Source organism: Podarcis tiliguerta (assembly GCF_965153285.1).
Source record: "Podarcis tiliguerta genome assembly, chromosome: 5".
Lineage (NCBI taxonomy): Eukaryota > Metazoa > Chordata > Lepidosauria > Squamata > Lacertidae > Podarcis > Podarcis tiliguerta.
In genome coordinates this window covers 61,608,251-61,635,553 of record NC_139538.1, presented here as the reverse complement: position 1 = coordinate 61,635,553, position 27,303 = coordinate 61,608,251, and the positions used below count along the sequence as shown (strand labels likewise).

The following is a 27,303-nucleotide window of genomic DNA, read 5'->3' as shown; positions in this document are numbered from 1 at the left end:
TAGGGAAACGAAGCTAAAGAAACATATCTAGCAACCAGATGACACCACGGAAGCTACAGGCAATAAGGATAATTGTGCAGATATCTCATAGTAAAGACAAGATAGCTTTATTGTGGGCTGCAGATGTACTTTATAGCTAAACGCTATGAGGCTGGAGTCAGAGTTGTGCTCAGTAGTGTTCCACTTATTCTGGAGGAAGAAGATTGGGAGACAAACTTCACCTAGTCTTCCTTTCCTTTGCAGCCTCCAGAGCAGTGTGAGAGATGGAATAGGGAGCCTCAATGGGAAGGAGGGGTCACCTGCCTAGCTTCCTCAGGCAGGAAATCTCCACTCCGGGCACTCATGTGCCCAGAGAAACCTCTCCTGGTGTGCATGGAATCCACTCCCTTGACCAAAATTAGCCTCAAAAGAAGCATTAAGTTGATGTGTACTTCATTGCAGTGGATCTGTGTATAGTGCCAGCCACAGTTTCTCCAGTTTCCAAAAAAGTCAGTGGCTCCTATTCTACTCTACTGGATCTCAGTGCCTTCCAAATATGGAAAGAGCATTTCCATCCATAGACTAGCTAAACCGGATCAAATCCATTCATTGTATGCGAAAAGGTGCTAAGATATTAAGAAACTGACCAAGCTACACACTTATGACTAAAAGGCTTTCACAGGCAAGTGTAAAACACACACACCTTACATTGCTGCCTCTACATTAGTGTCTGTTTTAGATGTTTTCATCCCTGAAGTCAAAAGTAAATAAGTGACACTTGCTTGAAAAATGATATTATAGAAATTCTGGAGAAAGACTCCTCTGGAATCTGTTGTCCAATGAGACCATGCCAGGTCACTTCATGGTTATGCTTCTGGTCGTGTTCTATAGTAAAGATGTAGCCAGGCACAAGTCAAAGAACATGGCTGCATAATATATTGTGTTCACTAAGGATGCTACAAACTCATAACTACTACAACCCTACAGAAGTGGCATATATATGGGGAGATTTCCCCTACAGCCTTGTGGCTTAGGAACTTACAGTCTGATCCTAGAAACACACTTGCTTCAAGTTTCAATGGACATAGTATTTAATAGTTTAAGATACATTTCCCTACTGAATAAGTGGGGAACGTCCACCCCATGGGCTAAATTAGGCCTGCTGGGCCTCTCAATTTGGCCTGCAAGTCCTTTTCCCCCATGCCAAGCCTACCTGTCACTCACCTGACGGCATATGACGTCAGGTGCAGGATAGTAAAGGAACAATTGGGAATCTTAGAAAATACTCCCAAATTGTTCCTTCACAAGAGCAGCTTACATTCACAGCTGTTGATTTATGCTTTTAGCATAAATCAGACACACCGAGAAGCTACCCATTGGAGCCTATTGGACCAACAAAGTTTGGCCACTCCTGCACTAAGACAAAGCCACCTTTATCTCTCCAATAACCTTATTGATAACAACCTATGAATCCCACTTTCCAGATTAGGAGGCAATGGGCACTTGCAGACCCTGGAGTGTGGTGGACAGTCACAGGTGGGCTAGATGGACCAATTATCTGATCAGCTAGAGCAACATCATATGGTCACTTCGTCTCTCAGCAATAAAAGAAGCTTTCCCCCTACCTATAACTACCTGGGAAGTACAGAGCATGACGTGGATGCTGTCTACAAACTTGGCTTCTATCAGCATCTCTGCAGGAGGGTGTTTTTGTTTGGTTGCTTTTTGGAGGGGAGGAGAAGGTTTTTTTCTAAAGGCAACTTCACCCCACCCCATCAACTCCCAAACAAAAACTTCTCAAGAGATATAGATTTGCCCCCACCCCTCTGTACACACAGCTGCTTCAGATGTAAAACTCACCCAGCACCTAAGTCTTTTCAGTGCCAGATGAAGGCCTTTTTGTTTTTACGGGCATTTTAAGATCTTTCTTTTTGCGCTCTGGAGCACTAATGTATGTTTTCCTGCTATAGGTGCCCATTTATTTGGTTTCCTAATGCAGTTGATTTCTCACTGTATGATTTTTAGAGCTCTCCCTGTTTTCATGGATTCAAACTTCTATTGTTAGCCACCCGAAGACATTGTTCATTGGGCAGTATACGAATGATGTTGTAAGTAAAATTTCCTTTACTTACCAACCAAATGTCAAGACCTTCACCTAAGGCTTCTCATTGATCTAGTCAGCCAAGCCTTTCCATGAATTGAAATCCTGCTTCTCTTGGAACCAAGTCTTGCTACCCCCATCTTTTCAAGAAGGCAACCCTCCTTCATACCTTCAGCATGGTATGCCAGTCCAGAATACATCTGGAAACTCCCTGCAAATTGAAAATCAGCACAGCAGGCAAAGGCCTGGAACAGAACTGTGAATCCTCATGAGCTAGCTTTCTTAACACAGGAAAGATTCATCAGCAATGTGATGTAAAGTGACTGTCTTTAATCTTGCTGCAAGTGAAGATCCAGGCAAGGCCTGCCAAATAATTCTCAGAAGGAACTGTCCAGCATCCATCTCCTCCTTCTCAACTGCCCTTGTTGCTCTCAATCCCTACTAAAGTGTTTTCAGCTACAACCTGATATTTGACATACTGACTTCTCTTCCATTGCACAACATCTGCAGGCTAGCCATGGTTGAACATGTGTCAGTAAACATCTGGAGAAAGCCAGCTTGTGGGAAACTCTTACTACAAACATGGCCATGGTGAATAACATTGGTTAAATGTATCAAGTCTAATCTCTGTCACTTGCCAATGCAGCCAAACACAATCCACTGAGGAAATCTAACATGTTTGCACTGTGCCAGAGCATAGCACAGAATTATAGATTTTGAATGAATCTCAGAAGTTTTCCAGCTTAACTTCTTTGATTCAGTACCGTCTAGATATAGTGTAAAACACTCTCACACAAAACAAGAAAACAAGTTGTACTAGACGGGATGAATCGCAGAGACCAGACATAATTTTTATTCTTGAAGCACTCCTGTAATATAAGGAGTCCATTGCCTTCAATGAAATAAAATTTAAGTCGAACTCGAGCAGGTTAACTTATATTTATTTTCATAAATATAACCAGCCAATTAATAAGCAGCCAAAATAACAACTAGAACATAAAATAGACAATGACCACATACTTGAAGCAAAGAAATATTTGACTTGATAACAACAGTTTACATACTTCTTATATTTTAGGGGGAAGAAACTCAAAGTGGTTTTCAACATAGTTTAAAACTTTTTTAAAAAAATCTAGCCTGGGTACAATTTAAAAAACAAAACAAAATAAAAGATTCAGGGGGAAAGTTTAAAATCTTCCCTGTGTTGCGGTGTTAGTCATTTTACACCATGTTTCCCAAAAGCTCTGTAAACACTAAACACTTTCCTGTTGTAGCAAGGTGGGCAGTGGAAGAACAAAATGTAGAAAACGTTATTGTGTGCAAACGTCCATTTTTAAAAGAACTTAATTGTGCAGCAACTGTTTCACCTGCAAAACCATTCACAATATGGGAGATTGTGCTGGTTTATGCTATCCTATAGTTTACTTCATTTGTATATACCATTGGACACCACCTTGATACTTTATATGAGGGAGCAGCAGATTAATATTTTTATAAACAAAACAACTCATCTCACAGCAAGTTATTACAAACCTCAAATCGACAGATTTATAGAAAAGCAGTCAATGTTTATGAACTTCTGGAATGAGAATTTTCATAACATGCAGTGTTTTCCCCCAATGCTGTAAGGAATTATTATTGGTTCTCTTATCTTCTAGCAATTATATGTGAATAAGCACTGGTTTACGGTGCATTTAAAAATGAATTTCTTAAAAAGAAGAAAACAAGAACCAAGCTTTATTTCATCACTGTTGTGGATTCAAATGAAATATAGCAGGTTTGTAGTTTCATTGTTAGATGTGGAATAGAATAATGTTGGCACTGGCACCATGATTAACATTAGCCTGGGCTCTTTAAAAAAAGAGGAGGAGAAGCAAAAAAGAAGAAGGCAGGACTGGAATCTCATTTGCTAATTCCGGATAAAGCAAATTCTGGTTAGCTCCAATGCAGATGAAACACTACAGCATGGTTAATGGTGGACCAACTTCTGCTTAGAATATCACAGTGGCCCAGCTAAGATGGAAACAAACCACAACAAGCCTTGGGTTTGCACTTTCCCTGTAAACAGACAGTGTGCTTAATTATGATTAATTGCAAATAGAAAGGGGAAACTTCTGGTACTCTCCAGCGGCCAGACCAGAGAAGGGCTTGGGTGGGGAATGCATAATCCTGAGACTAAGCAAGACCCAATCCTGCGATGCTGAACTCTTTTTTCAAGAGTTCAGCCCATTTCTGAACTGGGTCTATCTGTGATCGAAGCAAGTTTGATACAGGTCCCAGGACTGTTGTTTCTTCCACCACGTGTGCCATTAGCACCCTTAGACTGTATTACAAATAAAACCTGCAATTACTTGCAATTTGTATACTTACAGGCAAGTGAGTGAAAACCTGAAAGGTGCTCCTCAAGAAATTAATAAGATCCATTAAATAGCCACTGGCTCTCCCATCTGGCTCACTCATTGTCCAATCATAGTCAGCAAGCTGGATGAATTCATCAATCTTTTGGTTAAGTTTGGTATAAATTTCTCCTTCAGCAGCATGTCTTGCATCCTGGGGAATGGGGAACAACAGAAGTATGCTGAAGTTTTAGTATCCTAGTTTCTTCAAATGTAGCAAATGAGGGTCAAGACGTGGGGGGGGGGGAGTCAATCATTGTTATTGTAATCCATCTATATATGGAGTCCATGTCTAAACCACTGTTTTATTTTTCTGTTCACAGCATAGAGACATGTTATTCCTCTGCTGTGAAGAGAAAAATAAAACAGGCAACTCAAGGAACAACAAACGTTACAAAAACGTGCCATCGTTTCATATATAAATGTAACATTAATACATATTACTAATATAGAGAGACTGATTTCGGGGTTTTCTTCTGACACACTTCCCCTCTCAGCCTACTTGCTCTCAGCCAGGACTCTGCACATGCACCTTGGCTCTCACACCCAGGGCCCAAACAAACACATGGTTTGTGAGGAAAGTGCTTTTGCAGTCCGATTTTCCCTGGGCATCCAGATAGCTACTGCGGGAATAGGATGCTGCATTAGGGCGGCCTAATCCAGCAGGGCTCTCCTTATGTTTAATTTGATTAAACTGACAAACTTTGTGAGAGGACGGTAATTGTTTCACGTTTTTAATGTTTTGGAATGATCAACTGCAAATAATACACAACTGTATATTCTTATTGGTAAGGATGCATTTTAGACTAAATCTGGATTGCTATAGTTATTTATGTAGAGCATCTAGACACGTCACTAATAATTTTTTTAAAAAAAGACACTGGAAACCAATAAATTTGAAATCTACAAACCTTCTGCTGTAAGAAGTCACAGAACACTATTTTGCATAAGGTGTATCATTTAAAAAACAACAACAGAATGGCAAAAGAGAAATCCAAGTTATTTTTTAAAAAATATTAAGACTGATACAATTTGCCTCCAGGAGATGCAGTTAACAAGAGCAGAGCATGCCAAACGGCAGGATAGCTAGGCTGATGAGATGTGTTCAGCTTTTGATAAGAAGGTACACAAGGATTAATAAAAAAAGGATTTTCCATCACAAGTGAAGCGTATGCATTGGTGTGATTCTCTGGGGTAAAAATAATACGTTTTTAGTAATATAGAGAGCAGGAGGTGGGGGGAAGAATCTACAAAGGGGTATGCCTTTATAACCTGGCTGGGCTTTGTTTGCAATTAATTTTGGATTTTTGTTTTGTTTTGTTTTGTTCCAGGAGCTTAGATACTGCAAATGACAGTCACAGCATGGTCCCACAGACAATTAGATAATGTGCATATAGCTTGATATAGAGGCCCTTCATTAATACTTTTACTTAATCCCAGAATGAAAATAGAAAGAAAGAAAAGGTTAAGCCAAAGCACAGATGACAGGCTAGTATATTCCTTTCTTGAGTATACATAAGATGCAGCATACACATAGGCAGCAAACTGTGAACTCTCACAGAACATAATAACGAGGGGACAAACATTTTTATCTGACACAGGAACAAAAACAGCTGTTGCTACAACTGGTTTCACGTGGAATATCCATTAAAACTTTCACTAAAACTGTCTTTGCGTTCCAGAGTTCCACTCAACCAACTTCCAGACCGTGGTAGTCAACCTTTTTATACCTAACACCCACTAATGAATCTTTCTTGATGGTAAAATTTCCTTACCGCCCACCAGTGCTGCAGTAACATGTGCCCTGTTCCTATGACCTGTTGGGCTTCCTAGTCCTAATGTCAATGTAAACATGGCACATGGGAAACCATAATGAATTTGTCTGAGCAAAAGACTGAAAACTGATGACTGTCAGGAGGATGGGAAGGGAGAGCCAAAGACTCTCTTCTCTTTCGCCTACCTTCTCTCTGCATCAAACCCAAAAAAACAGAATCCATGGGAGGGAAGAATAGCTCTGAGATCTTTTCAGCCGCAAAGGGGTAACCCTTCCATCCATGAACAAAACTTTTCTCAACGATCATAGAAAAGAAGAGTCTATTAGCTTCTTGAAAGAAGTCTCGCCTGACAGCTCCTTGCATCATCTGAAGAGAAGAAGGCAGTGCCTGCTTCCTTTCGGCAGGCACAATTTTACCAATTCTGCCCTGCACCTGCCACCACTCTAATTCCAAGCCCAGGTCTAGTAATGTTGAGTCCTGTGCTGGATTCCCTGATGGCCCAAAGGAAGTTTGCCATGTGTATCCTTTTCTATTTGGGGGTGGATGAGACACACAGCTGCAGAGACAGCCACTATTTTTATGCATGGCAGATTCCCAGTAAGAAACAGTTATATTAAATATTTGTATTAAGCAGATACAGCAATCAGTAGGATTCTGAGGATTTCTCCAGTGCCCTGCTAAGCAAAGGCTGTCTGCCATGTATGATGATCTAGTTGCAGGGGGGTTGGACTAGATGGTCCTTGAAGTCCCTTCCAACTCTGCAGTTCTATGATTCTGTTATATATATATGAAAATAAGATTCTGTTTGAAAGTTCATAAAATGTGGTTCCATATTTCAACAGAACCAACCCATGGGATCAAAGCTACAATGCAGCAAATCCTGTAGGAAGATCATGCACACATGGAAAACGTCATCTTTGCCATTTGCCCTGGTTCTAAAATTCATAACAGTGCAACTCCTCAAATTAAGTGTTCCCAAGGCTGAAAATTCAGGAGCATGGTATTAATTCCTTTGAGCATGCCTTTATCCTTCTTATGTCCTCCGTTAACCTTGACAACAGAGATTAACATTGGAATTTGATAGGTTTATTTTAAGATTTAGTTACAAAATTAAAAGTACTGAAGACAGAACTAGCCTCAGTAGGAATAATCCTGTTTAGTTTGTTGGTCTGTGAAATCCTGTCGCATTTGGGTGTATACACAATAAGGCAATTATTTGAAATGGAAGATATAGCTGTCATGGAACCAACCAATTCCTGTTTTTGTGTGTTCGTCACTTATTTTACAAAATGCAACAAATTTGTAGGACTAAATGAATAAACAACCTATGATGCGCTTTACATTACCACTCCACATATTTTATTTATTTAACATACTCAACAAATATTTTTTGCCTCTGGGAAATACCATATCTAGGATTGAATAATCCATAAAACATCCCAGAAGCCCAAAGGGTGTGTGAACCAGGTTTCTCAAAACAACAGCTCCTCACTTTACCTACCAAACTAAATTTGTAGCTGAAGAGTTTGAAAAACAGTATGTGAAATGGGCCTGGGACTGGGGGTTAGAATGGCTATTCAATGGTTGGGGGGGGGGAATCGAACATTCCTTTACATTAGACAAGCCATCTTGTATATTCTTATTTGGGAGTAATATCTGTCAAACATTGAGAACCTTTTGCAGCACACAACGAAGTCCTGGTTTGCAATCTCTAAAATATTCATCAGTCAGATATTCCCGCCATTTTATTTTGGCTCCAAATTGCATTGTTTTTGCTCAGGTGTAAAATATGAATAACCTGTACAAAGTATCTTGCCTCATTCTCTGGCAAATGGATAATGCAGACAAGGAAGGGGAAAGCTCTCTCTCTCTCTCTCTCTCTCTCACACACACACACACACAGAGAGAGAGAGAGAGAGAGAGAGAGAGATTCAACCAGAAATCTGCCAGGGTGCTAGGGTATAAGTTATATAGAAACTTGCCTGAACTGACTTAGAGACATGAGGTGGTATTCAACTAAGTCAAGAATCTTCAACCTTTCCAGATCCAGGACACACTTTTACTGTCAATATGCATTTGGATGCCAGTTTCTTAATCTGTCCTCATGTATTTGCATGGTGGTAGTGCTCCTGCTGTTCCCCACGCTGGATTAGGCCAAGACTTACAAGTGGGTCCTGACCTACCAGCTGAAGACCAGCTGAACTAAATTATACACAGAGTATACCCACTGAAATTAATGAACATGACTAAGTTAGGCACATTCGTTTCAATACCGTATTGGCCTGAATATAAGCCTCACTTTCCCCCCAAATTCCGACCGTGAAAAGTTAAAGTGCAGCTTATATTCGTGAACTTATGGTATGCAGCCAGGAGCTCAGAGTAAACAGCACCAGGAATGGGGCAAAGCAGCACCCGCCCCATGCGCAGTCCCCCATCCTCTCCCCCAAGGCCAGGAAGGGAGAGAGCGAGGAAGGGGAAAGGCCGCTGGCAACACAGCGCAACTCCCCCCCCCCCCCAGTATGCAGCCAGGATCAGTGAGGAAGGGAGCAGCTTATATTCAGGTATTTTTTTTTCTCCCCCCCCCTCCAATTTTAAAGGGGTGGCTTATATTCGGGTGCAGCTTATATTCAGGCCAATATGGTAGATTTGCTCTGAGTAAAACTCGATGCTAATCATTGTGCATACAATAAGGATACCAGATGTCCCCGTTTCCTGGGGACAGTCCCCAGATTTACAAATCAGTCCCCTGACAAAATCCTATCATTCCTACTGAAGTTTAAAAGTGCCGCCGGATTCATTGGGAAAAAATCTGGTAATCTTAGCATACAAGGAATGAGAAACTGCTTCTTATTCCAACCCCTAATGGCAGAATAAGTTTGTTTATGGCTTTCAAACTTCCAGAGAAGAGGGCAAATCTAAAGGACCACAATGATGTATGGAAGGCATGAGATGCCAGTGCAATAATTCTAGCCAGGCAACCTGATTAAAACATTCTTTCACATGTGTTTCCTTGGGAAACAATGGCATGCTTTTGCTAATTAAAAACAGTATGAGATAACTACCAACATGTATGATCAAGTTTGAGAAATATGTAGGTGTAGCTTTGACAATATTGGGCACAAATATGTTCCAGTTTTGCCTCCTTCCCAATATGACCCCATCAAGACCTATATGGCACACAGTTCATCATGGATTAACTTTAATGAGATTATCCCAATTTAAATTAAGACAACCATCAAAAAACAATGACATCTGCCCCACAATAATTATGAACTAAAGCCACAGTAGTGTTGCATAATATTTTTGGTGGAGTTACACATTCCTGGCTGTTACATTCATAACCTGCCTCCCAAAACAGAGAGCTAAACCAAGCTATACCCAGAAAAGAATAATTGTCTTCCCTGGTTAGGACCTGTGTATTTAAAAATGTTAACCAAAAGATGGTAACTCTTTGCATACCTTAAACGTTGATAGACCATAGAGTCTTGCAGTATGGAGAGTTTCTTGTGAAATATTTGTAATGTTGGTTATAAAGTCCTCAAGGTATTTACATGCTTGTTCCAAATGCGTTGTGTTTATGATAATTTGCACCAGCTTTAACAGCAACAGAAAACACAGAAAAGGGACAAATTCTGATAAAATACATTTGCAATACACAACTGAACTTGAATCGACTATAGCAGAAGAGACACAACTCATTTAAAGGAGATTATTCAGAATGCTTATTAGCAATACTGACTGATGCACACATGCAAAGGCTACAAGGTTGTAAATGGATTGCTACAAGAAGCAAATTTTCCACCTTCAGAGAACCTACTATTACCTAATACATTATCTACCAAGAAGCATCATTGTGCCAACTACAGAATTCCCATTTCTTGGAGAGGACAATGCATCCTATATCATTCATCACAGTTCATGCAGGGTGGTGATAACTTTCTGGGCTTGTTAAGTGCCACCATTATCCTGGGTGAACCCAAGAGAGGGCTCTAGATTGAATGTGCCCCATACTCCCCTTTGTAACTGCTGAGTGCAAGCAAAGAATAGTTATACTGGTGGGCATGTTCCCTTTCAGGAGCTTCTAGTTGAGAAGCTTTGGAGGACATGAATGGCCCTTAGGGAAAGTCTGAAGAATCAGAGAACTACGCACAAGAGCACCCAGAACACTGAGGCATGCATTTCAAAACTTACCTCCGTCAAACCTATGTGAGGCTTTTTTATGAGGTTCTGTAAACAACTGCTTAAAGTTCGAGTCAGCAGCAAATTTGTCGATTTTCTAAGCATATCATCTATCTCTGTTGAACTGAAATGCAAAAATTTAAGATGCTTTGAAAACGAATGATTAAACCACTGATGGAACTTTAAAATAATTGTGCAGGCTGAATAAAGGTGGTCCCTAACAAGGAGACATACAGAAGCTACTCAGGTTTGCCCCAACTTTCCCAAATTGTATCTGTCTCCATGAATAGCCTTGGACGATCTTCTGCCCTTCACACCCCTGCCTTTCTAGGTGGAGGCTGACTCATTATGTTCCCCAAGTAGGTCAGCTTTTAACCAACATGGTACGGTATATTACTCAGGGTTACCATAAGAGAAGAGACTACGTTGTGGCATTTCTTAGTCACTTTGGAACTGACATGGTTGAACACGATGCTATGGGTTTCACAAAACTCACTTTGCTACTGATGTGGGAAGGATTTTGCTTCCCGGTTCACGTTGACCTGCCGCTCTATTTTCCTTAGGACCAGCCAACATTAAAGTTTCTATCTGTCTATAACTTCACTAACAGTGGAGGGCTCTATTCCCAGGCCCATAAAAACTTTCTCTATAGTCCACATTGGGATGGCAATGAGATGGCCCACAGAGCAAATTCCAGAAAATCCCATGAGGATTTAGAAAAACATGCCTGGTGCTAGCCATATTTCCATATCATAGTCCATCCTGGCTGTTTCGTGGTGCAGACCCAGGTCATCAAGTCTGGCTTCTGCAGCTGCCTCCCTGCCATAAACCACTACTAGCGGGATTGGCAGCAAGAGCAGCAGATATGTTCTATACTTACTTTTGTTTTTCATTTCATTTTTATACCACTTTAAATATTTATGGAACGAAATACCAAAGCAGCTTACCACCTACATTAAAACACCAAACAATCCAGAATAAAACATTACAGAAGGAAGTAAAATATACATTCAAAACAATGTAATGATGACAATACTTTGTTCTCTCGATAATTGTGCTGCTCTATATGTACATTTTATATCAGAGCTGTTCCACCAGGCCTTTGGTCAGGGCGCAGCCTGACTCCCTCCGTTGGCAATCTCTACAGAATTTAAGCTTATGGTTGCCATCAATTTGATTTTAATTAATTTTTATAATGAAATGTTTTTAGAAAGTTGCACTATTTTATTGTTGTTAGCCGCCCTGAGCCCGGCTTCGGCTGGGGAGGGCGGGATATAAATAACTTTTTTTATTAGTAGTAGTAGTAGTAGTATTATTATTAGACTTCTTTTAGTAATGCTTTCTTTTGAAATGTTCAAAATATTTTTTGTTAACTTGGCAGCATTAAATGTGCATTCTGTAGTTGCATTAATGCTTTAAACATGCATTCTGTAGTTGACCTCCTTCATAATGTTTTATTTTGAACTCTTTTAAGATAATATTTTCATTTCCTGTTAATTGCATAGCTTTGAATGTATACTTTGTAATTGCCTTTCTACCGTACTGCTTTCTTCTGGATTGCTTTGTTTGATGTTTTGATGTTTTGATGTTTTGATGAACCGCTTTGAGATTCCCCCCCTCAAAAATATAAAGCAGTATAGAAATGAAATGCATAATAATAACAACTTCAAGACCAAAATCTTTCTTCCACCAGTATAACTAATACATGAGTTTGGATATATTGGATACTTTTTTTCTGAAGAACATAACCAAAATAAGCATAAGTCAGAAACAGGAGTTGTGTATACAGCTACCTGATCAGATACTAGTTAATACATTTCAGCACCTCTATATGTTCCTAACCAGGCTGCAACACTAGCAATGATCTCATATGCTCCTTAGTTGCAAGGAGACTGCCAGCTGTTTGATTTTGATGCAACTTGCAGATTCCTTATCTGGTAACGCAGCCATCTTCATACACGCATTGTTATACTGTATCTTACCATATTCGCAATTGCTCCATCTAGCTCAGCATCACCTATGCTGACTGACAGCAGCTCTCAGGGGTTTCGGAGAGGAGTCTTACCTTTCCCCACCTGGGATAGAATTGAACCTGGGACCTTTAGATAGCACACCTTGCGTTCTGAGTTCCAACCCTTTCTTCTTGTGTATATACATAGGTCCTGCATGTCTTTTACACACACACACACACACACACACAGCTTTTGTAAATGCTTACCTGCGATGAAGTGACTCTGAAAACTTAAGGCTTGCATAAATGAATTCTTTGACCTGGATATAAATCTGAGGCACTGACTGAGACATTGGAAGTTTCTTTGGAAAACCCTGCTGCGGAAACAAAACACATATGTGTCATGTTACGCTGCATTTCAAAGTGACTAAAGCTAAGCAGGTTGGAGAAAAGGGCCTTAATATCATATGCTAAGCAAGGCATCCCAAACCTGTGGCCCTCCAGATGTTTTGGCCTACAACTCCCATGATCCCTAGCTAACCAGTGGTCAGGGATGATGGGAATTGTAGTCCAAAACACCTGGAGGGCCGAAGGTTGGGGATGCCTGTGCTAAGCTATATTTGGCTGTGATATCTCTGTAGTCCCCCCCCCCCTGCATAGGGAGAGACATGCCATTCCTCACATCTGATGGGCAAGAGACTGACAACACAATTCGTCATATAAAAATATGCTACAGTATTCAGATCTCTCCAAGTTGGGACCATAAATAGAGCCATACATTCCAAGTTGTATAAATTGAATTTTAAAAGGCAAGGGAGGCTATAAGTATGTTAAGTTTTGCTTTTTTAAAACAAAAAAACAAAACACACCAATTCATCAGGTTATTTCTCCTTTTACAGGATTCTACAAGTGTGTACTGCTGTCTCAGCAGATTAATGCCCAGAACACCTAAGGACTGAAAAAGAGGATTGGGTAGTAAGAGGAAATCTACACACAAAAGAAGATGAGCTGAGAGGAAGGGCCCAGGCACACAATCCCATTGTCCTCGCCTTCATCCCTAATTAATTGTTACATCTGCACTGAGACAATAATATTTACTTATTATTTATTTTAAGTATCTATACTTCACCCCAAAGTCCCAAAGATGGAAATACATACACTTCAAAAACAAAATTGTGCATATACACCAGACACATATTGAAAATTGATCCTAGCTTGCAGGCAAACTAGGATTTGAGCAAACCAGTTTGCTGCATTCAGACAAAATTACAATGGTTTGCCACTAACTGGAAAAAGCCTCCTCTTCTATGTGTACAAGGAAGAGAAGAAAAAGGGAGTGCACTTGGTTTGGAGGATCATCAGAATGCCTCCCCAGGTGCTTTTGCACAGTGTGTGTTTTCTTACCTTATCAAGTTCCGGATCTTGAAAGGGAAATTTGCTAATGACAATTTTGTACTCTTCTTCATTTGAGACGGGAATTGGGCTGCAATTATCTGCTTCAAAAATATCCCTGTGCAATCAAAGGAGCATATTAGAAACATAAATACTAAAGCACACGGCAAACCTATATGGGCACAATCTAGCCAAAGTGAAGCACTTCTACAGCTTTCAACGTTGAGAGCTAAGCATGTGCTGAGCTCTGGTGTCACAGACTGCTCCCGAACCATCTAATTGCTAGCGCTCAAAGTCTGAGGACAGGAGCAGCTGTGAACCGCTGGTGGGAAGGGATACATAGAAGCAGAGGCAGCACTATTTAAAAGTGATTGCCTGTTAGGCAGAGTGTCCAAGGGTAGGAAATATAAACCCGTGGGACTTCAGGTATTTGTTTATTTTGTGTAATTTAGACAGCTTCTGTTAGCCATGGAGATAAACAAAGACTATGTAGGACACTGTAGTCCTGCTCCATCTTTCACACATTTCACACACACTTTCAATTGTAACTTTGACAATAATTATAAAGAGCTAGAATTTTTTTCTTTAAGTGAAATCCCCTGGCTGGATATATGCAACTATATAGCCATCGAAAGAACAACCAAAACTGGTTAACATTACTTTGAAACAGGATCTTCATATTCTGTGATACTAACCTGAACAATACAGCCCATTTTTTAAGCAGCGTTTCATTGTACTGGTCCCTTATTTCAAATAAAAGATCAAAGAGCCTGTTCACAGGAAACCCGTAGCCCTAGGAAAACAGTGTTTAAAAACAGTATTTTAAAGGATGCTATCGCTGCAAGTGAGTATAAGTAAGAATATGATACTGCAAAATTTTAAGAGTTGATGCCTGCAATCAATACATAAAGGCATCCTTGGTATATATATACCATATTTTTCGCCCTATAGGACACATTTTCCCCCCTCCAGAAATGAAGGGGAAATGTGTGTGCGTCCTATGGGGCGAATGCAGGCTTTCGTTGAAGCCTTCTCCCCAGCGCCAGCCCCACAAGCTCAGGGGATAGCAGGGAGGTGGAGCGCCGCCATCCCGCTGTTCCCCGACCTGGTTTGGATTCCCTGACCTGGTTTTGGGGGGGGAATAAAGGGGGAAATTTCCTTTATTTCCCCCCCCCAAAAAAAAACTAGGTGCATCCTATGGGCCGGTGCGCCCTACGGGACGAAAAATACGGTATGTCCTTAAATAATACATTTCCTTGGCTTACTGTTAAGACATTGAATTGAATTGAGTTGGCCAACAGAAGGGCTGCAAATGGACACCCAATGAAATGCTTACAACAAAGTATTTTACCACCAACCTGCAAGGTGTCAGCAAACACGACAATCAGATTCTTCAGCTCCAAAACAAGATCAGGATCAGTGCAATAGGACTGAAAGGTAAAAACCACATATTGTATTTCAAAAATTGAATTTTAACCAATGGAAGACATGGTATTAGATTACCCTTGCGGTCCCTTTCAACCCTACAATTCTATGAGTCTACTATTCTAACTGCTCAAAATGATCCATCTACAAAACAGTTCAGCAACAAAATGGCATGAATGAACCAGGCAGAGGGCCTTCTCGGTAGTGGCATCCTCCCATCAGATGTCAAGGAAATAAACAACTACCTGACTTTCAGAAGACAACTGAAGGTAGCTATGTTTAGGGAAGTTTTTAATGTTTGACTTTTTTGTGCTTTTAATATCCTGTTGGGAGCCGCCCAGAGTGGGCGGGGTTAAAATAATTATTATCATCATCATCATCATTGGAATGTCCTTATATTGATTGATTTGTTTTTGAAATAACAACGTTGTGTTTTAAATTGTTGTTTTGTGCCCTGGGATCTTTGGATGAAGAGTGGGTAATAAATGAATACTATTACTACTATTTTTGTGAGGTGGTGTGAATATTATTTTTTAATCACAATGGACACCACACAGGTTGCCACAGTCCCATTCTGTCAGCAATGGTTAGAGAATCTGCTTTGCATGCAGAATGTCCCAGATTCAATCTCTGGCGTCGCCAGGTAGGGCTGAGAGAGACCCAAATCTGAAACCCAGGACAACTGCTGCCAGTCAGTGTAGACAATACTAAGCTAGATGGACCAATGGCTTGACTCATATTATGGGGCAGTTTCCCAAATTTGAGTGCTCCTAAGCAACTGAAGCTATTCCACTCTTTCTCATGCAGGTATTCAACTGGGCAAATTGAGCAAAAATAACTTTGCATTAAATGACACACATTATATAGTGATTAATTATCCCTCAACCAAATAATACAGATATTAAATTAACAGCACTGTTCCAGTTTCAAGTAGCTGGAAAGAGATCCAAGGCATTGTGTCTAAGTTGCAACAGAAGTACCAAAAAAAAGAGGGCAGCTCTAAGGGTTCCGCTGGTGAAGTTTATTTTGGAAACAGGGGTTTTGGAATGATAATTAGGAACTATTTCCTGGTGCTGCTTTCAGCACTAAACTAATTCAATCTGATCTAATGAAGAGGTCAGTTGAAACTAATTAGGACGGATTGCAATAATAACAGCAGATTAACTCTGCATATTCTAAACTGCCGGACTAAGGCCACAGTTTGGAAGACCCAGGGAGTTGTAAATCAGCAAAGGATTATGCAGATAGCCCAGGGCTGTGGCTCACAGCCTGAGACTGGTGGGACAAACAAAAGCTTGGCAGGCTCTCCCCCCAATCTGAGCAATTTTTAATTACAAAAAAACCCACAACACCCTCCCAATAATGGACCTGGATTCCCCACCCCCTTACTTTGACATTATCCTTCCTTTAAACACACTCAGAAGTTCTTTAAGTAAATAAACCTAAAGGGCATCTTCTCAACACCTTCTCACTTACCGAATGAGTTCTAAGGACCGCAATAATCTTTGAAAGCGCCATGTTCCAAAGTTCATCAGTGTAAGCTCTCGTTATCAATCCTTGGGTTACGTGTAAAATGTGATCCTCTACTACAAAAAAACTGAACGCATAGAAAATAGTTAAGAGGAATAATCGCCGTTAAAATCATATATAACCAAACAACAACCCGCTTCTTGTTTGTTTGTTTCTTGCTCTCTCTCTCTCTCACACACACACAGGTTTAAACCAGTGTTACCAATTTTTATGGGGTTTGCTGCTAGAGGGTGTTTAACAGGATTACACAAACCAGCTTGAGGGTGAAAGCCACCCTTTGTCATTTGCCTTGAAACTAGTAACTGAGTTGCAATAGCAGTCATAAAGCTAATTTGTGACCCCAGCAGTGGGGGCAAGGTTGTGGGACAGAACCAATTTCTCCTATCCGAACAGACAGTCAATGAGTTTATGGTACACATACACTGATGAGAGTGACAATTCTCTGTGGGGCCAGGGAAAAGAGAACGGGGGGGGGGGGTTGAACTGGAAACCCCATTCCGAGAGTAAGCACAAGATTTGCTTTCAAGCAAGCTTAAGCTATTTTGGGATGGAGGTTGAGCATGAGTTATTTGCTCTCCCCCCCCCCCCGCCTCCCAGGCATCTGGCAACATCTGAAGCAGGCAGTAGTCAACAGGTTAGGCAAAAATGCAGTTAGCATTGCTGCAAATCAACACTGAACAAGCTGAAGAGTCAAAAGCTACCACAAATAGAGGCCTATAAAGCAGGAGAGCAAGAGACACCCATGTTTTGGAACTCACCCTACAATCTGACTGAAGTATCTTCTGTAACCTTCCACCGTTTCATGCTTTAAGAAAAGAACGCAATATATATAAATATAAACAGTTTAAGTTATCTGATATGTTAAGTATTTTAAAACAGACCAATTTCCACTAAAAGGAAAATTAAGTACCATGTTTGACTGTGGCTGCAACACTAGTCTTGCTTGTTTCCTTCTTTGTTTTCTATAGTAATTTTCAAATGTCTCTGCATCGCCCTAAAGGGGAAAATAAATATATACATACACCTTTTTTTAAAAAAAAATATCTTGTGAAAGTACACACACAAAAATGTATGTTACGTTTGTGGAATGGCAATACTCTAAACACACCCAAAAGCACTTCATTTGAGACATTCATTTGTAACACCAGGTGACTGACAGGAGTGTGGACCCGCCCAAATGTCAAAGTGGTCCACTAGAGGTGATGGAGTTCAGGATCCAGCCTACCAGATGGAACCTGTTCCCTACCCCTAATTTCACATTTGGTTCAACCAACTCATTTTGACAATACTCTTGAACAGCAAGTTGACATTCAACGACTCCTTACTTAGAACAAAAAGAACAGTTTCTTTTCCAATTTGCATCATTTATAAGAAAACTTACAACGCTGATTTGTGTCATTTCAATAGCCATGGGGGGAATATCTTGCCTCTCAAGGATTTGTTCACTGTTAGGTTTCCACCACCAATTGATGAAATTTAAAACAACATGAAAAGCTGACAATTATTCCTGATGTCTTGGGCTTGGAAGGGTATCAACTTTGTTGAAGGATGCTTTGCCAAGAATCTTAAATTTAGTTGAAAATGTAAAATGGGGGTGGTGGTGTTACTATGTTGAAAGGTCAGCCAAAAGTACTGGCTGTTTTTCTACAGGTAATAAGAAATCAAGGCTAGCTCTTACAGCATTAAATAAACCCATTTATGATGTTTGAAGTTTAAAGTTTCCAAATATGATTTACTACTATTAAGCAACATGGTTAGAGTTGATTATATATTGCTATGAGAAAGGAAATGGGTACCCTTTGGTATATAAATTGAGCAGAGTTGTGTTCTCATCCATCTGAATCTAGCACCCAAGCCATATTCTTGCAAAGTACTTTAGCAATTCAGCACTCAAGAAATCTATCCAGATCATGCATAAGTACAGTTTTGAAAGTGTGGGACCCGGGGGGGGGGGGGGAGAGAGAGAGAAAGGAAAGAAAAAAGAAACCAGCTATTTCTCCCTTACATCATGCTAAATTTTAATTAGATAGTTATATTCAGGTTTGGAAACATCATAGCGTGCCCAGATTTAAAGATGTCACACAGATTGGGGCTACCGTAAATAGAGTAGGCATTGCTGTTAAAGGCATGATCTTCCTTAATAGTTTCAATATGTTCAGTAGTATAGTTATGTGGTGTGGAATATCAGTTTGAGTAAAATGAGAACAAACCTTTTTCTGGTGTGCTTTTCACTCTCCTTGATTAACATTGCTAAGACTTCATTTAATATTTAAAATAAACGTCTATTTGTGGCACGTGTTTAATGGCCACCCTCTATACTTCATTGGTTTCTATTTTCTATGAAATGGGGGGAAATGGTCCCTTGACTCTCAGAGCTCTTCATAATGTAGAGGGAAAAAATCTATTTAGATCTTTTTTATCGTGATGATTCATTCAGAAAGAACCATCTGTCTACTTAAAAACCACCACAAACATTGACTCATCTGTATATACTGAAATTAATATAATTTGCATGTAAGCAGAATTTTAAAAACGAAACAAAAAAACCCTCTTAAACTGCTCAAGTTCAGCTTTACTACTCTTGCGGTTAGCTTAGCTTACTTATTTAGGTTTCCATTAATTAGTAAATTCAAAGCAGAAAGATATATTGGGTACCGTAATAAGAAATTGCAGACATGGAAATACCCACTACACTCAGATGGCTTTCTCAAAATGCAAAGCTGAAAGATTATTTAAAAATACAAGATCTGTAAACTAAGCTGGTGGTTTACGTTATCAGATCAAGAGAACTATACAGTACTTTCTATTACTCTAAAAATAGATTCAGGGAACGGACACCTACGTATGTAAGTACTTACCATGCCATGTGAGTTTTCATCTTCAGCCAAGAGCAACATGTAATTCTGAAACAACTACTGTAGCATAATTGCAAGTACAGCACAGTATTTACCTAGCGGGAGCATTTACGGTTTTCAAGTAGCATTCTTCCTAAACGCACAAAGTAAATAGCAGCTGTGGGGGTGGGTGGTCCAGATCAGTTCCACAGCAGGGGGGAAAGGGTTAAATCCCTTCCCCAGTCCTGACCACTGCTCCCCATCACCATGACTATTCAAGAAACAAAGCACACAAAAGCTACTTTCCAACCAGTGAAAAGGCTTGTGATGCCTAATCAGCAATAGTAGTACAGTATTTCTACTGTATCAAAGCTACTAGTTACAATTTTATCTTCGGAAAGCTCTAAAGTTTCCATTTTGCCACTTGAGTTGTTCGTGGTCCCCCGTCCCCCCGCCATATGAGTCATATTTGTCAAATTAGTTACATCAGCAAGATCTTGCAACTATCCAACAGAACACACAGTTTTTCACTCCCGTACCTTTCAACGGGAGCGACTTAAACTTATGCTTAATTCTCCCACTGAAATTACATCTGAATTTAGGTATATTTAACTCATTTGCTGGAGTGTGCTCTTTACCCTACACCAGGAATAGGCAAACTCAGCCCTCCAGATGTTTTGGGACTACAACTCCCATCATCCCATACCACTGGTCCTGTTAGCTAGGGGTGATGGGAGTTGTAGTCCCAAATCATCTGGAGGGCCGAGTTTGCCTATGCCTGCCCTACATAGTGAGCATATTCTTATCTAAAACAACACAAGAACCATAATTAATTTGATACGAAGGATGTTCTGTTGGGATAGCAATTATGGTTGCTCTGTTGCTACCAAGAAACAGGTTCTCTCTCTCCCGATCACCCAATAACAAAAACTGGAAATCTCTCATGAATTCCTACTCTGGATGGAAGGTGCATATATGGACACAATCTTATAAAAATCCTGTTACAGATATTAATGGATATAAACTAAAGGATGTCAACAGAGGCTGGCAGAAACAGCACACTCACATTATTTTTAGAACGCAGGTGGATTTCTGTTAAGGTAGCTGCAATGGTCTTACGAAAACTCATGTAGTTTTGAGACACAGAGAGAAAACAGGCAAAAGGATAAGAGGAATGTAAAAATAAAAAATTCCCACACAAAAAAAAGAATGATATACGTACCAGAACTGAGTAAATATGCAAGCATCGATAAACTGGAGAAAAATCTACCAGATCGTGAGCTGTCAAAACCTGTAGGAAGGGATCCAAAGCAAAACACATTCAGCTACAGCATAACATTCATAAATCAAATGGGCATTAGAAACTACAGTGGTGCCTCGCAAGACGAAAAGAATCCGTTCCGCGAGTCTCTTCGTCTAGTGGTTTTTTCGTCTTGCGAAGCAAGCCCATTAGCGGATTAGCGGATTAGCGCTATTAGCGGTTTAGCGGCTATTAGCGGCTATTAAAGGCTTAAGGGATTAGCGGATTAGCTGCTAAAAGGCTATTAGCAGCTTAGTGCCTTAGAAAAAGGGGGTGGGGAGCGGAAAAAAACCCCAGGAATCGCAAGACATTTTCGTCTTGCGAAGCAAGCCCATAGCAAATTCGTCCTGCGAAGCACCTCCAAAACAGAAAACCCTTTCGTCTAGCGGGTTTTCCGTCTTGCGAGGCATTCGTCTTGTGGGGCACCACTGTAATAACAGTAAGCCAAATAGGATGTCAGCATTTAGATAGGAGGCAGACTGCCATGATCAGTTATCCAGCCATTTTGGTAACTGTACAGGTGCCCTTGACAGATAAAGGCCTGATAAAAGTATGATTCCCTTCTACAAATATTTAAGTTAAATCAAAATTGCCTGAATAATATTCAGTGAGCACTTATTTCTCCACTCTTTCCTCATGGGATAAAAATAATGGTTATAATCTGTTCTTTATTTAGTAAAAAATAATAATGTAGTGCTGGGACTCACATATATTGATAAAAGTGTCATGGCTGTCAGCACAAAATGGCTGCCATGGGCAGGAAAAAAGATGTGCCAGTACTTTGTACAAGTGAGTATTGTAAAAAATGATAATCCAAAAACCACTTTCCTCAACCCCATTTGATGTAGCAAACTGCTTTTTTAAAACTGAGGGCTTTTTCATGTGGAAAATTGCTGTTCAAAAGGAAAAGAAAGCTAAATGGTCTAATGGGTTACCACAAGCCCCCTGAGAGACTCTAAGATTCACTTCCACCTATTTCAGGATTGTTTCCTAAAGGTTGAACAATAAGAACAAGTAAAATGAAGGGAAATTATTTGAGATTGAAATACCTCATCTTCATGTTCTTCCTCTTCCTCTTCAAGGTTTTGTTTTGAAACAATTTTATTCCTTGGCTCTGGAATGCCATCATTATTTATATATGGACTCTTCCCATAACGGAAATTGTTTTGCTTCTGGAGACCAGTATTAAAGGTTTTCTGCTGCTGTGCCTGTAATAGCAAAGCATGCCATTGAACACACACACAAAAAGATCACACACAATTCATCTGTGGACCTACGAAAGCAAATGTAATGGCCAAGGGAGCAGAAGGAGGGAAGTGGCTTATCTCTTCAGGTGGATCCCACAAAGTCACCCAAGACCAAAATATTTTCCAGTGGAGTAGACTGACACAGGTTGGATTCATGCAATTCCTACATTTTGAAAATGTGAGGGAAAGTTTGCACAAGTCGGGGACCCATGGGTGTGCAGAGGGAAGGAAGGTGTTCGTGTAGAACCTCTTGTCATGTTAGGCCTTATAAGCAGGTGAATTGAGGCTAAATTACGATTGGTTTAGTCAAGCTTGAATATGCTTAGATTTCAGCAAACATACCTGTTTCATCGCTGTTTCACCAATTTTATCCGAATGCTTCCGAATACTCTCTAGGAAGTCCTTCAGATCCGACATGGAAATCTCTTTAATTTCCTCACGTAGTTTTGGAAGGTTTTCAATCATTATCTGACAAAACCGGTACTGACTAACTCTAGGAAAGTAGATGTTTTCTAGCTGTTCCATAGTCTTTAAAGCAGAATAATATCTGGAGAAAATAAGGGGAGAGTTGTTGTTGTTGTTGTTGTTGTTGTTGTTGTTGTTGTTGTTGATTACCATCTGAACGTAATCCTAACAAAACTAACAGTCTGAGCAGTTTCGTGCAAATAAGATTAGGGTCTCAAAAGGAGCAAATGGGAGGGAGATGAGAAACTGCCCTAGTACAGGATTGGCAACCTTTGTGGAGAGTTCTACCCATATGCCCTCTAGCTGCTGTTCATCCTTAGCTATAATATCTACTAAGAATCCTGGCCCTAAATGGCTTATTTAGGCTATCGCAGGCTTTGCCAACCTGGCAACCTCCAGATGTTTTTGACTACAACTCCTATCAGCTGTGCTGAATGGGGCTGATGGGAGTTGCAATCCAAAACATCTTGATGCCACCAGGCTGGCAAAGATTGGGCCAAAATCCCTTTGCTTCGCTTCAGTAAATTCTCCAAAAAGATGTAAATGCAATGCAGTGAATATACATGTATTTCATGTATTGCCATGTGATGCGTGCAGCTTGCCTTGCTACTTTGGCAATCCGGAGCTTGATGTCTGCTTGCAGACTTCACTCCTCTTTTGGCACGCTTTGAGTCTGAGTTGTGTTTGCCCCACCATTTTCCAGCCGGCCACATCGCCCGACTCCGCCCCTAGCTCCACCCACTCATGCTCACGACTGTACGTAGTTTCATCTGTGAAACGTTTGCAGTTGTGCAAAAAAATGAAGTGCAATCTCCTGGCTAGAGTGCTGAATTGTGGTTATGCATAATGCATAGATGCAGCCTAACAAGCTGAGATGCTTTCTCTGGCTCTTCATTGCTTAACTTTTAATCAGTGGCATAGAAGAAAAATGCATGATCAGCAGAAGTGACCATCATATGCAATGATGATCAGGCTCCTCCTCCTGCTGTCATCTACAGTCACTATCCAATCAGGCTGCAGGACAGGGAGAGAGCTGGGTTTGCAGGACCTCTCCATCAACTCTTCAGAAAGACCAGCAATTTTTTGCTCCTCCTCTCGCTGGAATTTTTCTAGGAGCTAGTCATTACAGGAACTCTGTAACTAAGAAATAGCACCAGCATTTTCTTTTTTTTACATTCCATGTCAAACCCCTTTCCATTTGTGCCATGTCATAGTCCTTGCCTTCAGGCTTAGAATCTGTAACCTGCTATGCCCTCCCTTATTTTGCTGAAGAGAGGGGTTAAAAAGTTTTAAATAAATAGTCACAATTGTAAGAGTGTCAGAGACAAAAAGAGACAAGAGAGAGAGAGACTTGCAGGGACTAAATATTACGAAGCTGCCAAATTAGCATTTTGATAAGTTGCCTTCATACCCATAACTACCTCTCACCAGAATTCATTCAGATTCTTCATGCAAATACACAAACATTTTATATATATATATAAACCCTTCAATTATATCATTAAACCCTTCAATTTGGGGTTGATATATATATATATATATCAACCCCAAATTGACAGATGTACTAATGTGCTTTATTGCACAGCTCCACAGGAGTTATAATTATAGCAATTACATTAATACTAAACAGATTAACAACAGACACTTATAATGTATAAGTTGTAGAAAGGATTAATAACTTTTTCTTTCTTTTTTACAGTTATAATACTGCTTTGGAATGTGCTTTCAAAGAAAAAGTGCAACCCTAAGCATTCTTATTCAGAAGCCACTCCCATTGCATTCAATAGGATTTACACCTGTGTAAAATGTTCAAAGGACTGCAGCCAAAAGCAAATTATGAGCAAGGAAAGCTTCTTTGCCGTTTCTATGCTGTATCAGTTATTTGTAGACTATTCTAAAACACTAAAGCAAATAAAGTGATAAATACTGTGACAAACAGAACTTAAAACGTTTTCGTTTCGTATTGCACAAGACAGGGCTTCTTTTCTCATTAAACCCTTCAAAAAGGTTAATTTTTCTCATAACATCTGTTCATTTGTAATGACAGGCATGAAACAAAGACATGAAAAGAGTACAAAGAGCAGACCACGATTCATTATATGTCTTGACCAGAGTAGTCTTTACCATCCCATCGGTAATTGCAGAAGACAAGTGGATGAACCCATTCATTAATAATAAAAAAAGCAATACTTCAGCTTATAAGAATTGTACTCACCTTTTCACATTCATCTGCTCTTTTAGTTTGCTGTACCTCTCCAGTACTGTGTAAAACGAAGATATTAAAATACATAAATCCTACTACAAAAAAGTGCAAAGGTTCCAAAATACATATATGTCCTCCAGTTCTATATGCAAATGAACACTTGTCTCATGGATGTTTTACAATGAGAGGATGAAATAATATGGGGGGGGGAGGCATGTAAGGCAATGGAATGAATGGTGAAGGGGGAGGGGGAGTCCATGAACAATCAGAAAAGTAAAATCAAACAGTAAGTTCAAGCCAACATCAACACAAGCTTAACCTTCTTCTTTTTTAAGTTAAGCCATTGGAAGTACCCTAGGATCCATCCCAAGCTACGGGGAGCAGCACACTGTATGCCAACAGTACCACCTACTGTAATCCTTGCAAGTTACAGGGCACACACACAACAAAAGAAGGTCATTGCCTTCTACCAGAACAGCTCTTAATAAGCAGCACACCACGTGGGACAACCCTGGCATATTCAGAACGGCAATGTGCAAGGGTTCGGCAGCTAAAATATCCACAAACAGTGATTCAGGACAAGGGAGATGGTATTTATTTTAGCTTGCTCTAAAGCTTTGCTGGTGCTTATTTCCAATATCCCACCCATTTTCAGTTGCATTTGTATGATGGCATTGTATTTTAATTCATGAGCTATATATATATATATATTACTTTGTTCATGGCCTCAAAGCTGTTGCAAGAGGAGGCATTAAAGTCTCCTAATAAACAATTTAAAATAGCTTCAGATTTCAGCTATTTTTATTTATATACCGCTTAATGCCAGAAATAAACCTCTAAGCAGCTTACAAAATATAAAAGAAGCACGCAAATGTGAAAAATCCTGAAAACATGAAAACAAACATCCATCATTAAAACCTGCAATAAAGCAGTCCCATTAAAACACAGCAATTAAAAACAGGAGACTTGGGTCAAGAGGTCAAGGGAATGCCTGTGTAAATAGAGGTCAAATGACATTGCAACAGCATGACAACATTATATATGCATTAAGCCATTATCATTAGCTTCATCCATAATCTTTCACCAATAGACTGGATATCAAACGGGAGCAGAGCTAAGTGAGATACATCTCAGCTGAAATGTTCTGCCGAGGACCACAATGACGATAATTCCTTTTTTAAAATAAATAAACGACAACACATGGAGGTAATTTTAAACTAGCCGTACTGAAATGCACATCCTTCTAATTTTGCCAAGTGCTGCTTAAGTATTGCACATGATTTGTAACTCACCCGGAAGACACAACTGCAGCTTCTCAACCACTGTTGTAATATTCCTCTGCTGGAGTCTACAGTGGATGATTTCTTCCGTCTCAGCAATCACCTTGGATATTTCCAAACATACCACAGTTAAATTGCGCACCTACGGTGTTTCCCGCAAGTATCCATTAAGCACATAGGAAGCGCCATTTTCTCACCTCTCTCCCAGCATCTTGAAGCCTTCGGTTGGTATCAGTAACTTGGACCTTAAAAATAATTTCACCTTTGTTAGACAAATATGCACATATTGCCCTGATGCAGCCGCTCACCCTTGTAATCAGATCATGCTTCATGAGAAACTTAGAACAAAGAAATGTAAATCCAAATTAACTCTACAGCTTGAACTTGAACTTTTGATCACCAAGGGTTTTTGTTAACTTCAATTAGTTATGACAGTTCTTTCTAACAGATTCTGTGGCAAACTTCTCAAATTTACTTGGGATTTTTGAACTTTTTTTGTTTCTGTAGGTCTGTCAAACAATTCAAATCATTGACCCAATTGACCACTGGTCCCTTTTTGATAACCTCAATGAGCTCTATGTTCCATTCATTGTCTGCAAGAAATGGTGATTGCATTTTACGGTAATTAAACATTCATACTTTGCTGAATGCAAACACTGGGTGGTTGATTAACATCAAACGTGGAAATCTCCAAGCCACAGCAACATTTTAATGCCGCAGGTGCAGGCAGTGTTCGACCTCAGACTTTCCCACATATTAAGTGACTCATTAGGTCATCATAATAAGGGAGCACATTCTAGTTTATTAAAAAACTCATTAATTTCTGAACAAAGATGCTCAATGACCTCATTGATGTTGTATTTGGTCTCTTGTTATCTGAATATCCTTTATATAATGCTGTTCTAATCATAACCTCTGGTGAACTATGCTCATTCTGTCTGGTGTGCATATTTTTCTTGCAAATGTGTAAAGAGAGCTAAAGGGACCAGTTATACCATTTACTTCGGAGGAAATCTCACAACATCTTTCTAAAGAATCCCAACAATTCCAACTGCCCTTTGAGAGAGTGGAGGAGCATTTGCTTGAGAAAGGAGAAAGCCTGCTAAATTTTGGGTACTTGTTAAAAAAATAGATTAAACTTCCTAAAATATTTACATCCACAATCTTGCTATGGAACTACATTATTCTGTCTTCACCACTGTGATATTTACACCAATTAAAATGTTCCAGGCACAGAAATGTATCA

The 27,303-nt window shown here is 39.9% G+C and overlaps 1 protein-coding gene across 18 annotated transcripts in view; it reads right to left on the bottom strand.

The window, feature by feature from the left end:
• EXOC6 (exocyst complex component 6) overlaps positions 1–27,303 on the bottom strand; it is a 93,070-nt gene that overhangs the window by 42,704 nt on the left and 23,063 nt on the right. For 12 of the 18 annotated variants that reach the window (XM_083443587.1, XM_083443594.1, XM_083443597.1 and 9 more), the window contains exons 3-18: positions 26,255–26,302; positions 26,070–26,160; positions 24,790–24,835; positions 22,452–22,656; positions 21,912–22,070; positions 20,785–20,853; positions 17,639–17,722; positions 17,487–17,533; positions 16,675–16,795; positions 15,132–15,203; positions 14,469–14,566; positions 13,786–13,891; positions 12,649–12,758; positions 10,443–10,554; positions 9,711–9,845; positions 4,451–4,630 (exon numbers count right to left, since the gene is read on the bottom strand). In XM_083443587.1, the coding sequence (XP_083299713.1) occupies positions 4,451–4,630; positions 9,711–9,845; positions 10,443–10,554; positions 12,649–12,758; positions 13,786–13,891; positions 14,469–14,566; positions 15,132–15,203; positions 16,675–16,795; positions 17,487–17,533; positions 17,639–17,722; positions 20,785–20,853; positions 21,912–22,070; positions 22,452–22,656; positions 24,790–24,835; positions 26,070–26,160; positions 26,255–26,302 (1,683 nt within the window). The remainder of the gene's footprint in view (positions 1–4,450; positions 4,631–9,710; positions 9,846–10,442; positions 10,555–12,648; positions 12,759–13,785; positions 13,892–14,468; positions 14,567–15,131; positions 15,204–16,674; positions 16,796–17,486; positions 17,534–17,638; positions 17,723–20,784; positions 20,854–21,911; positions 22,071–22,451; positions 22,657–24,789; positions 24,836–26,069; positions 26,161–26,254; positions 26,303–27,303) is intronic. The other 6 variants (XM_083443588.1, XM_083443595.1, XM_083443590.1 and 3 more) reach the window with 1 other exon arrangement.